The sequence below is a fragment of the Phodopus roborovskii genome, unplaced genomic scaffold (genome assembly GCF_943737965.1).
Source record: "Phodopus roborovskii unplaced genomic scaffold, PHOROB, whole genome shotgun sequence".
Taxonomy (NCBI): Eukaryota; Metazoa; Chordata; class Mammalia; order Rodentia; family Cricetidae; genus Phodopus; species Phodopus roborovskii.
This window is the reverse complement of record NW_026125363.1, coordinates 43782-56978: the sequence shown is the minus strand read 5'-3', so window position 1 is coordinate 56978 and position 13197 is coordinate 43782. Positions and strand designations below refer to the sequence as shown.

Below are 13197 nucleotides of genomic sequence, written 5' to 3'. Positions count from 1 at the left end.
CTTTGTAAGGCTCAAGATCTGCAAAAGGGCTGAGGTCAACTGTGTTTTCTTTTAGTGGTACATACATCATAAATGCTCAAATTACTTGTTTTATTTTTCCAGTTCTTTAGATTTCTTGGCAGGGATTCACTAAGAAATACAACTAACATTTATTTAAATGTTTATTATATGTGCAATAGCTACTATTATACCTAATTTTCTCAAACCACACAGTATCTGATAGAAATTGGGCTTTGAAGGCAGTTACTGTATTCCAAATACTTCAAGTATTCTGTCTTAGTGATTTTGTTAGCAGTAACAGTGCATATTTTTAACAACACCAGAAGTCTGTGTAGACGCATCAGTTAATATACTACTGATGTAGCAATACATACGAATATACTTGTTTGGAAAACAATTTTGTGATGTAAGAATTCTTTACAGAGTGACTTTCACATGACCCTTCATAATTTCAGTAATAGCAAATGTGTCATCTTATTTAGCTAAGATATAGTCAGAACTATGAAAATTCTAATGAAAGACAAGTTTCTGGCAAGTTACTTACAGCATCATATAATGAATACAGCCAACGAGGCCATGAAGTCAGATTTGCACAGTGAAACTTCCTCTGAAATAAAAAATGTGTCTTAAGAAAATTCAAGGAAAAACTCAAATACTATAAGTAGTAATATCTAAAAATGATTAGTTCTACAAAAACATTTTCTAATTTTAAAAGACAATTGCCAATAGATTATCTGAAATGTATTCACAATCTTACAGTAGGTGATTAGTGCAATGGTATTCTTACCTTAATGGTAAGTGCATTCTGAGAGATGCTGGTGATGAATGGCACTCAACACAGACCAGGTGGTTTAACTATACAGCTAAACTACATGGTACAGTCTACTGCTTCTAGACTACAAGCTCACATACCATATTGCTGTACTAAGTATGGTAGGCAACTAAAACACAGTGAGTACCTGTGTATCACAAACTAAGCTGTAACAAGTATAGAATAAGAAGTGTAATGCCAATATGGAGCACTTGACACAGTTGGATTCTGTAGAACTGTTCACTGTTTTGGGTGGTTCAGTGGTAGGGAATGGATGAGAAGACCTAGGTTATTACTGTTGAACAAACATTTTTATAGACTATATAAGGTATTTTCTTCTGTAATCTTGTCAAAGAAAAATTCTTGAATTAGTTTTTAGAGGTGTATTTCAAGAGGAAATGACTGTTTGCCAGTATTAGGAATCTCTATCACATGGAAGAGATAGATCTCCTGAAGTACCCATGGGATACACTTCAAACTAGTGGATACTTGAAAGGAAAAAAAAAAAAAAAATGTAGCCTGGCACAAACTTCCTATTTCAGGCTACCTAAAAACAGTCTGGAATGGTTTCCTATTCATGCTTAGCTCAGGAATCCAGCCTAATAGGCCAGAGCAAAAGACTTAAGTCCTCTTCTGTAAGTTATCCTTTATGTCTAAGACCATATACCTTATGTCAAGGGTTACTGTCATGATTCAATTACAGACTTTAAAAGATGTGTTAACAATAAGAGCAGATGACTGACTATCCATGAATCACCATGAAAACCATTAACACTATAGCAAGAATTTTATCATCTATTAGGACACTGCATGGCTACTGAAAGTATCTCCATTCCAAAGGTAAGAAAAGGCAGGCATAGGAGGCCATGGATTTGGTAGTGGGAAGTAGCCAGGATCTGCACAGAGCGGGCCTTATCCTAATTATGTGTACAATGTGCTGTGTTTGGAATATTACAGATGGCTAACACAAACAACAAAAAAGTAGAGCAAATCACAGGCCACAAAGTTTATGCTTTGGGGAAGAAATCTCTCTAAAATTAGAAATTCTTTAAATTATAAAAATTATATAGAAAGTTTCAGGTTATGTTGCTGCACATGTCTGGCTAAGAAGCAAACATATTTTGCACATTAAGATGATCACTTCTAGAACAATGAAGACATTAATAAAGGGCACTGAAAAAGTATACTTTTGACATACAGACATCAAATCATTTACATAATCATAAACAAGCTAAATGACATGTTAATACAGTGACTAGAATGCATTGAATGATGCCATCCTTTTGCATGGCACCAACCTATAACCAAACTAGGGTCTCAATTCCCACTGAAGAAAAGGACTTCTAAAAATCTTTATTCCAATTATTATTCTGACTCTAAAAATTCCATGTACAAACGTGTTTAATGTGTTTTTAATATTAATCACACAAACCAAAGGGAGCAGAACTGTTAGTCCTTACAAAGCAACTGCCCAAACACAACACTCAAATTTATGAGTCCCCTCTACCTTGAGCACTGTGAGCTGGTGAGATCTTTCCTATACTAGTGCCTTATAAACTAGTGGTAGCCACACAAATGGCAAAGTATGTGTGCAAGGGGAAAACAACTACAAGTCTTTCTGTGTTAATACCTCACTCCACCTATCTTAGAAACATATCTTAGAAAGTTTACTATAAAGGGAGCAGTGAGAAGGCCAGAGGGGGTACTCACAATGTTTACAAACTTAGACTTGCTACAGCAGCACAGTACATATAATGCCCTGTAAGACACTGTTAGTAAAGAGAAGGGCAACAGTAGCCAATACCCTTTTGCATATGGTACAAGAAAAATGAAGATTTGTATCTTTCTAAACTCTATGGCATTAAAACACAGCCTGTGAGAGCATGTTCAAAGACCATGACTTTGTAAGTTTGTACTCATGTCTGCCCTGCTCTACATGATGCATAGGAACAATCATGTCTTCTTTACTTAGCACAGGCTGGAAGGATGAACATCAAACACTGGATTTCTAATTTCCACATTGCTTTCCTTATATTTCACAGTCAACTCTTCTAATTAACATGGCAAGCTTTATATATGGACAGGCTGACAGCTTGGACAAAAGAAAATATATTTCAAGAGGGATGAAAAAGTCTGCCATTTGGACCATCTCTTCCAATCTTTCTAGTGAGTTTAGAAGGGGGCCATGATATTAAAAAAAATAAATAAATAAAATGAGAGAGAGAGAGAGAGAGAGAGAGAGAGAGAGAGAGAGAGAGAGAGAGAGAGAGAGAAAACGAACAAACAACAACAACAACAAAACCCACCAGTGTCAAAGCCTGAATGAATGTTAGGAAATCAAGATCTCTACACCGAATGGGTTTGAAGTTTTCCCAATTAACTTGACTAACATTTTTCCTTTCTCAAGATACAACATGCAGTGCTGGATGATTTGGGCTGGCCCCAGGTTTTCTGGGAATTCAATGGGTGGGGGCTATGTGCCCCATCAAGTGACTGTAGGGTGGGGGGGTAGGGAAGGCCTGAGCTCACCTCTCCCGGTGGGTGCAGGGCCAAGGCTCTGATGGCGGCAGCTGCAGTGCTGGATGGTTTGGGGGCTGCTGGACAGTCTGACAGCAAGGGGACCAACATAAGACTGACCCAGGCCCCCTAAATGGGGATGACAGTTAGGAGGCCTGGGCAGTCCACGGGGCCTCTGGCAGTGGAACCAGTATTTATCCTTAGTGCATGAATGGACTTTGGTCTATTCCCTATGGAGGGATACTCTCTCAGCTACATTTGCAGTACTAAACAAGCAATACCTTACCCTCTCAAGTCAATTTCTGTTTTGGTCAGCAGCATGCTGTGAAACAATTCACAAAAAATATCCTCCGAAAAGTCAAAGGACAGCATTCTTTTCTACTGCCACTGAATGCTAGCCCAAACAATCCTGTCCCTTCAAGGCTGAATTTAACTCAAAAGCCAAATATGTGATTAGAGTTTTCTAAGGTTCGTATGGAATTGAGAGCCACAGGCCATTAATACATACGTGATAAGCATAATATTAACAGTGTTTTACAATTGTTTGACATTTCATCATGACTGCAAGTTATCTTTCATAAATAACTGCCTGTGAATTATTTTTAAATCCATCTATGATCAAGTGAGCTACAGTGTTTAGAAAATGTCAGGACAGTTGTGACTCTTTTTAAAAGAAACCTGTCTTCTAGAAGACACATAAGACATTAGTATCTCACCTTCTGGTATTTCTGCCACCATTTACATGAATACTGGTCTTCCCAAGAGACAGGTTTTGAAGGAAATATCTGGCACTTATTGAGTGATTCTAGCTGAACTGCAGACATTGTTGACGGCAACACACACTCTGGCAAAATTTGCACTTTAGCTTGCTGAATTCTAAAATAAAAAGAACCAAGCATGTTGTTCATTTTTAAGATACACTATTAGTTTCTCAATATAGGATAAATACTAAGATTTATCCAAGTTCCCTGCTTTAAACAAATGGACCAAATGCTGTGTGTGTGTGTGTGTGTGTATGTATGTATGTGTGTGTGTGTGTGTGTGTATATATATATATGAAATTCTTAAAACAATTGTTTAATAATCTTAATATAAGAGATAATGAGATGTCAGCGCCACTTGTATAATCAAAAGAGATTATATATTTGAGATAAATATGCAGGCACAAATGAAGCAAAATTTATTTTAAAAACTCAGTATATAGCCTACAGATTATCCAGACACATCTAATTTCTTAGAAATTACAGCTCTCCATCCCCAAATCTCTAGGCTGTGAGCCTCACACCTGCTTTGTCATTTAATATCCAGAGAGCAAAAATAGGTAGAGAAAGAAAGGAACATACACACATGTGTACTTTGGACAGCATTACATACATACATACACACACATATATACTTTCTCCTCCTCTCTGTTTCTAGACAGAAATTTATTGCGTCGAAGACATTGTGGAATCATTATCCTCTAGATCATGCCAGATTTTTGTCTGCATTTAAGTTTTCAGAACTGGTGATGAGGAAATGAGTCCTCATGATCATTGTTCAACATGTCTGGGGTGTGTGTGTGTACATGTGTAGTGGTTCTTCCTTACAGGTTTATGAGTAACTTTCTGATTATAACACGATTTTACTAAAATTTCATGAAATTTGGGGAAAACTGCAAAATTGAAGATTCTGCACTCACAGTGTAATTCCTGTTAAAAGACCTAGTGTGTAAAGAATATCCAGGAGCATTTGCATCCAAATGTATCTGCAAGCCCAGTTCAAGGAAAACCTTTGTCTCTCCAAAAATCAAAATGTTACACTATTATAATTTTCAGCTGAAATGTTTGTAATATATAACAATTTTTTTGACTAAAAATTACTTATCTCAGACATGATAGATAAGAAATCTGAGAATTTCAACAGGATGTTAAACTCTTTTTCTGTATACTTCTAAGAAACAGATTATCAGAAGAGTCCTATACTAAGTCAAATATACCTTTTTTTATGTTATTTTTTTTAAATGTCTATGTGTTGTTATTATTTTTTAAAGCCTATGTACTTGAAAAACAGACCTTTAACAGAAAAGGTTAGAAGCTAACAATGCACTTCATGTAGGAAGTGCCATTTAGGCTAAAATCAAAAGCAAAAGAGTGAATCTTAAACTCCAGATTTTGTAGAGTTAAGTTCCCAATGTGCGAAGGAGAAATCTTGGTATAATGGCTGACAGCTAGTTTGGGAATCAGGCTGTGGATGAAACCAGCTGCTTCTTATTTATAACTTTGGGCAAGTGACTTCTTTGGTACTTAGCTTATTATTCATTTGCAAAAACAAGACGATGTCTGAACCACCTTTAAGGTTTCTTTCGCTTGCCCATTTTAAGTGACAGTGGTTCAGGACGGAGGTAGGAGTAGAGGCAAAGAAATCTTATTTCACAAAGGGCTTTCAAATTGAGACACATCTTTTTTGAGAGGCCTCAGTTTCTAGTAAGTCTCTAGAATACTAGGAAGAATTCTCCTTTCCAAGGCCAGTCCACCTGTCAGTGTGATGTTGCTCTTCATTGCAACCATGTTTCCTGAACTACTTTCTGACAGAGACTACTTCCAGTTTGTGTTTTAGAGCTTCACACAGCTACTTATTAAAGTCACATACAGAAATATAATTTCTCCCAATTCAATTTCTTTTGTCACCTCTAGAAAATAAAATTCAAAGAAAATCAGACTGTACCACCAAGTATAGAGGAATTAAATTAAAAGTTGTTAGTGTCAGCAAAATCCACCCTAACAAAGCAACCATCTAATTACCACAATATAGAACCCCATCACTTTGTACTCATTCACTTAACACTGTCCTAAATGTAGATCACAAAAGTTTCGGTCACTTTTCCAGTAACTTGTCTCCCGAGGGCCTCAGGAATACAAACTTATAAAGATTTTGAGTTTATACAAAGAAATGTTCTAGAATCAGGAGAAAAGTAAGCACCTCAAGTCAGGATAACCCACCCAATATCCCCAATATCTGCAAGATTACTTTTTCCAAAATGCTAACTCATACACACTTTTGTAACATAACAGACAACAAGTCTTGCTCTCATGCAGCTTACATTCTTGTTGGTGCTCAGATGACATCAGAAATAAAGAGGTATGACAGAATTTTCAATTCTGTAGAACCCGGAGGCTGTCCCTTAAGACACTACAGGTGCTTCTTGTGTGCCAGAATCAAGGTGTGACACCAGATAAGAGAAATGCTTGCTTCTAATTAATTTCCTTTTTAGGAGAATGGGTTAAATTACCAGAATTTAATGGGAAAAGAATAAACAAACACACTATTTCCTGATTGTATGGGAAGCTAACCATGTGAACTGCAACAGGATCCCCAGGAAACTTTTGGACTTCACACAGTGCATGGACAAAAGTGTTTCTTCATTCCTCATATAAAGCATATCTTGGGAGGATAGAAAATGCACACTGCAAACAGCCACAAACCTCCCTGGCTGGTATAGCTCAGGTGCTGTAGCTGGCAGATGTACTCAGTGGAGCTTTCAAACAGTACAGGGATGCTGCCAGTACCACACCTGTCCTGGTGCGAACACTGATCACAGCTTTTGCCTTCTATTCTCCTATGCTGCAGAAAGCTTTTCAATCGCAAAGAAGCCATGCCTCAAGTGGTACTTCCTGTGGGGCTTTTATTACTGTTTTTAAACCCAGAGGAATATTACAATCACCTAGAAATAATTTTTAAACAATGCCACAGCCTCACTTTACATTAAGTCACATTCTGGGCTAGGAGATGAGGCTGAAACTGAAGCCTCTAGTTTTCACTTGACTCTGCTAAACACTGAGGATGGAAACTTTGGGGTTTCATCTTCGAAGGCAAAGAGAACAACTAATGAAGCTATAAAATATCAAGGGTCAGCGAATTACCACATCAGTCCCTCTAAAACCTTTGAAGTTTCTTACCCATCTGACTGTGTTCTAAGTTCAAGGACCTTGAACCTCTGCCGTCCAATTGCTTTCACTTTCACTACTTCAATTCCAAACTCCTGCTCTTCTCGATAAGCATATATCTCTGCTGTCGTTCCGAACTGGGCTTCCCTTTCCTGCACATTACTTCCAAGACAAAAATTTACAGGGAGAGTTTTCAGCTTTGGCTTTGAAATACACAAAACTGGCAAAAGTAATACAGACGGGAAAACATTTACAGCAGTCAGCCCTCACTGTAAAGCCAGCACATGAGTTTCCAGAAGGTAAACTGCAGCTTAGAATAAGGTAGGCTTAGAGTCACTGAAATGACCTAGGGCTAAAGAGTGTTTAGGTCTCATTTCACAAAGTAAACAGTCTTCCACTTTGTTAGACAATGATGGTTGCTGCTAGTTAGCAGCACACTGTGTGTGTGTGTGTGTGTGTGTGTGTGTGTGTGTGTGTGTGTGTGTGTGTGTGTGTGGGTGATGGGAGGCTTCCTGTTTCCATTTCCTGTCTCTACCACATGTTTCCTTCATTTGCCAAAGGCTACTTAAAGGACAGCTTCAGTTTACCACTGTTTTGTGTTGGTCCAATATGGTGTGAGTTTTGAAAGGGAATAGTAGCCTCTGTATAAAATATAAAAGCCCAGCTGTCTTTGAATAAAAACAGTTCTGAACTCAGATTCCAGGCAGGTTTTCCATTAAATGCATGCAAGTGTTTCAAGAGCCAGACACAGCTAAATTGTAAAAGTAAATGTCTGACTTACAAAGTGATGAAAATAGTATTAATGATACCCAATTTGTACTTTGACAAGAGTGCTTGCTTCACATACACACACTCTTATCCAACATCTTCTACAAAATTCCAGCTGGGTTTGGCTGCCACACTGGTCTTGGCTGTGACAACACAGGATGCAGCATGGGTAGGCAGATTCACCTAACCTCTTACCTGTATGCGAGAACCGCAAAGGTTCTGTCTTTCTGAATTAAATTCCGCACCATGCTGACTTCTTGTGGATGAGACAGCTGCAGTGGTAACGTCTGCCCAGGAATCAGGATCATCATCACTTGCGGAAGGACTGGAATTACCTGACAGCTGTCATCATCATGTAAAGTTCTCCCCATGAAACTCTTCCATATCAGCTCCCAGATACTATTCAAGAACACACAGAGTCAAGACAGACACTTAATACACCTTAACAGATTAAGAGTAAAGCAGAGTCAAAGAACTAGACAGAGCACACATTTATTTATGTAAGTGTGGTCACATAAGCACATCTCTATCAAACTCTAATTTTTGATCTAGTATTTCCAGTTAGAACTCCCAGTTTTTAATGAAGAATCTCTGATTGGTATTTTGTAACTCAAAATACTGACCCCCCCTTTCTTTTAACCAAAAACACCTGTGTCCAAATACAACCATTCTTATGACAGAATGTTAGTATGAGGAATTCTATCCCACATCCCAGCAGTACCAAGAATACACTCTTAATGGCTCAGTTACTAGTAGAATCAGTCAGAAAATGACAATTCCTTGAAGAGGCACACCCAGGATAAATTTAAAAGTTAAGGTTGTATGTTTGCATATTAGAAAATAGTCAGGAATCACATGAGACTATAGTATTACATTGCCATGTAATTTTAAATGCCCGTCCTCATCCACAAGTTCAAGGGTCAGCTAATATGCAGGAATCCTTCAGTCAGTCATGCATTTAGGAAATTCCAAGCACAGTTAACAGTTCATCTACTGTATTAGCTCAATGACTAAATTTACATACTGTATGTGAGGTTGGCAGACTGGTGTCAAAGTTTATGATGTTTGGTTTTCTGGCTTCTTTACTATCCTGGTCTTCGACTTCCATTTCAATTTCATCTTCCTCATCTTCACTCTCTGCTGAAGTAGAGTAAGAGAAGAAAAAACCGAGATTCAGAACAAAGCCAGCTCTGTTCCCTTCCCATACCCTACCCTCCGGAGAGACATTCTTATTAAGAAAGCTGGGCAGAGGCAGCAGAAAGTGGGCCTATGCTCTTTCTGCCCTGACTGTGCTTTCCTCCTTTCCTCATTTTTAACAATCAACTATTTTAGAACACTTTAAGATTTATGGGAATATTGGAAAAAGAGAATTCTAGTATGCCGAGACTTTACTTTCCTTCACAGTTAGCACCCTACATTTATTTGGTATTCTTGTCAGAACTATGTCATCAATACTGGCACATTACTATTAACTAAATTTCTTGTTTTACTTGGACTTCCTCAGATTTCTGGATAATCTCTTCCTGATACAGACTCCCCTCCAGGGCACCACATTATATTTAGGTATCATGGCTCTTTTGTTGCCTCTGGCAGGCCAACTGCTCTGTTCTTCTGTGTCTGGGGAGACCACAATCATTTGGACTAAGTTTTAGGTACTTTACACAGCATTCACCAATTGGGATCAGCTGAACGGAATTCTCAGGATTCAGCTGAGCTCCTGGTGTTTCCTCACTTCACATAGTCCAGCTGACTTAGTTCCCTTGATCACTTGTCTGGGCAAACAGCCATCAGGCTCCTTCACTATAACATTCCCTTCTCCCTCCTTTCACACTGCACTTTTAGAACACAGATCCCCATGTACAGCCTACAATCCAACAGCTAAATTATGTTCAGTTCTCCTGTATACATCATTTTCTCTTCTCTAATTCTGACCCCTTACATAATAAACTCCAACTGATTAAAGCTTAGCTTCTTCATCTGAAGAAAAAAATGAAGGCTTGAAGATGATAATCTCTAAGGATCATTCAGACTTTAGCTGGAAAGAGTCCTTCTGTGAGAAAGAAAGCAAGGAAGAAATATATAGGCAAGAAAGATCTGTTAAAGCAGAAAACAATTCCAATTCCATTAGTACCTGGCAGTGGGCATTGCTTTCCCAGTGACAACTTTTCTGGCAGTCACCACCATATTTAAAAATGAAATGTTTGCAATTATTTTTACAAACATTGCTTCGTTAAATTTAAAAAATAATGGCACAAAGAAAAATATATTTTAAAGGAGCTTTAAGAAGTCTTCCTGCATCTACACACACACACACACACACACACACACACACACACACACACACACACACACACAAAGTAAGCTGCACACTGCTTTAAACTTTAAAACTTGATGCTACCAAGGGCAGAGATGAAAGCCTGAAACACCAAAACAAACCACTACTTTTCAAAGGTGTTACTCTATCAAGTAGGAACTGTTCTTCCCCCCCAACTATGGGTTCATTTCCCAATCCAAGGATAATTTTGTCCCTTTATGATATCTGGAACTGTCTTAAGACTGTCATAACTAGAAAAATCCTGGGAATCCATATTAGGTGCTGGCCAGGAATGCTGCTAAGCACCTGTACCGCTTAAGAAGGGATTCTCCAGCTTGAAATATTTACAGTTTCAAGGTTGGGAAACACTGGCCTAAACTAAGAATCAATACGCACCGAATCTCATTTCTGTTCATATATTTTAACTGCCCACCCAAAACTTTTAAATGCATAAGGTTTAATTTCAAATAGGTCAGCTTTTCCATTATGAAAATTACTTTTTTATTTTTTTAAATCAAACCACCTGTAAGTAGTTTCCTAACAGAAAATACAAAGATGTTACAATAAAGTAAATGCTTGGAACTTTATTACGAATTCTTAGATATATGGCTTTGCCAGAGAGAAGACCATAACTACTGCAAGTTGTATGCAGACAGTTGATAATAACATTTCTGAACACATTTCTCTTGACAATAGGGAAATTTCCTCAAAAGATCAAGACAAAACTGAGAAAAACATCCCAAATGTAATTTTTTTTTTACCTACAACTCTAAAAACCTGGATTTTACTTGAAATTTGGAGAGAGTCATTCTCTTCCTACAGCAAACTTAAATATCTGCTATTAGCTCAAGGGCTGCAGATGTATGAAATTTACACCTGACATTTTCTATCTTTATTCTTTAAAGATATTTGTTATATATGGTGGCCATTCTCATCAACAAAGCTAAAACCTATTTCTCCCACTTGGAAATGTTTATTTTTGAGCATTGAATTGTCCAGTATAGATTCTTCACACCTAAAATGTTAAGCAATTTCCTTAGCACTTAAAGATGATCACTTTTTCAAATCAGCTTATACTACAAGGATTCAGAGGGTAGGCAAGCCAAACCTTTCCCAGAAATAAAACTTCTAATTTGGAAAACCTTTATTCTACATCTACAACATCAGGGAACCTCTTGCTTCTTATATTTTGAATTGAGAAAATACACACGGACTTTTCAGAGCTACTGATGACTCATGCAGGAACCCTGGTGGGTGCCAGCGGGACATGGGCATCCTTCTACTCCACCACTCTCTCTAAACCTCTGGCATATCCACAGGGGTGCTGACGTCACTGAAATCTCTTCTGTTGAAGACAACTTACCTACCTTCACCAATTTCAGCCAGTACAGCTTCTCAAACAACCAGTGATTTAGACAAAAGGTGCCTTCTATGCACAGGCATGGCACCCAGCATTTCCTCCCACCCGGCTAAACTACCAGGGAACAGATTCATACCCAAAACATAGCTTTCCCTAGGTAACTAACTGAAATCTGAAATTATTTCTTCACAACCCACAAAAAATGCTCCTAACTCAAATGACTAAAGATACAAGTTTTCAACAACTTACAACTAAGCTAGTCCACAACTGTATTCTAAGTAAATCTACATCACAAGACTGTTCTTCAATTGCTCTAACCCCAGAATAATCCCTACCCATGAAGAATCACAAGAGGAGTTGGAGACACAGCTCAATAGGGTTTGAAAGACCCTGGTATCCAATCCAGCATAGCAATGAATCAAACACAAACCCCAGATACCTTAACAGCACTTGCTTATCCCGCCCTAAATGAACTGCACCTGGGATTATAATTATTCTCAGCCTCACCACTACTGCGAACCTCCTTAAAGTAGAATGGTGTGTGTAGTGATGGTTTTCGTACAAAGGCGAACACACTGTGTGGTTTATGACCCAAAAGATCTGGGCAACAGTCTGTGTTGTATATAGCGTTCTAGGACTAGTATGTACCATTAGTTCATGCACTTTTAATATTCAGTATTGCAACATAAGCTGCCACAAAGTATATGGGCATAAAGTGAACAGGAAAGAGGAATTGGCAATGCCACTCTCTTGAGTAGTAATATGCAAACATATTACTTTCAAACTGCGAAAACCCACCAAATACGGCCTCAATTGAGAGAGAGGTAGCTACGTGATACCTGTTGCGCTTGACAGACTAGCACACCGCAGAACAACTGTGTGACCTTCCACATCACTAAACCGTACACACAATTTAACAACTCGTCGACACATCTCTCCCGGACAGCAAGGTTCTGAACAGGTGACAGGTGTCGCCCTAAAAGCAGAAACTCATGCAAAGCATCCGCTTCGTGGCGAGTGACGTGTAAGTAAGTGCTTAGTACATATTAGCTGTCAGTCTTATTGAAAGACAGACGTGCAGGAGAAGTAACGGCTGCTAAAGTAACCCGGTTTCCGACGTCGCCTGGTCCCAGAGCATTCCCACGGAGGTGTGCTAAGGAGAAGGATGGCAAGGACTGGGTCCCTGCTCTGGGAAACGAAAGCCTCCCCCCCCCCCCCACCCAACATCTCCCAGCCCAGGAGGCAGAGGCCGGGAGGAAAGCGCTGGGCTGCAGTGCTCGAGGCTCATGAGAAGCTCCCCCACTCGCCGCTGCACCCGGCTGCTGTCCCCGTCCGCCCTGAGGGGGTCGGCCCCGGGCCTCGCTCTCCACCCGTGGCCAGGCGCCCGTCCCGGAGGTTACCAGGCAGCAGCGGCAGGTGGTTGCCCATGTTGTGCGCAGCGTCCGGGTGATCTCCCTCGTCGGCCATGTCTGTTTACCCGCAAAGGAGCTTGGGAGACTGG

The 13197-nt window shown here is 39.2% G+C and overlaps 1 protein-coding gene across 1 annotated transcript in view; it reads right to left on the bottom strand.

The window, feature by feature from the left end:
- LOC127214531 (protein cereblon-like) overlaps nucleotides 1-13197 on the bottom strand; it is a 16752-nt gene extending 3555 nt beyond the window's left edge. Inside the window, 7 exon segments of the mRNA XM_051174916.1 lie at nucleotides 545-607; nucleotides 4045-4204; nucleotides 7267-7416; nucleotides 8218-8390; nucleotides 8392-8421; nucleotides 9047-9162; nucleotides 13097-13197. Of these exon segments, the coding sequence (XP_051030873.1) occupies nucleotides 545-607; nucleotides 4045-4204; nucleotides 7267-7416; nucleotides 8218-8390; nucleotides 8392-8421; nucleotides 9047-9162; nucleotides 13097-13163 (759 nt within the window). The 5' untranslated portion in view covers nucleotides 13164-13197.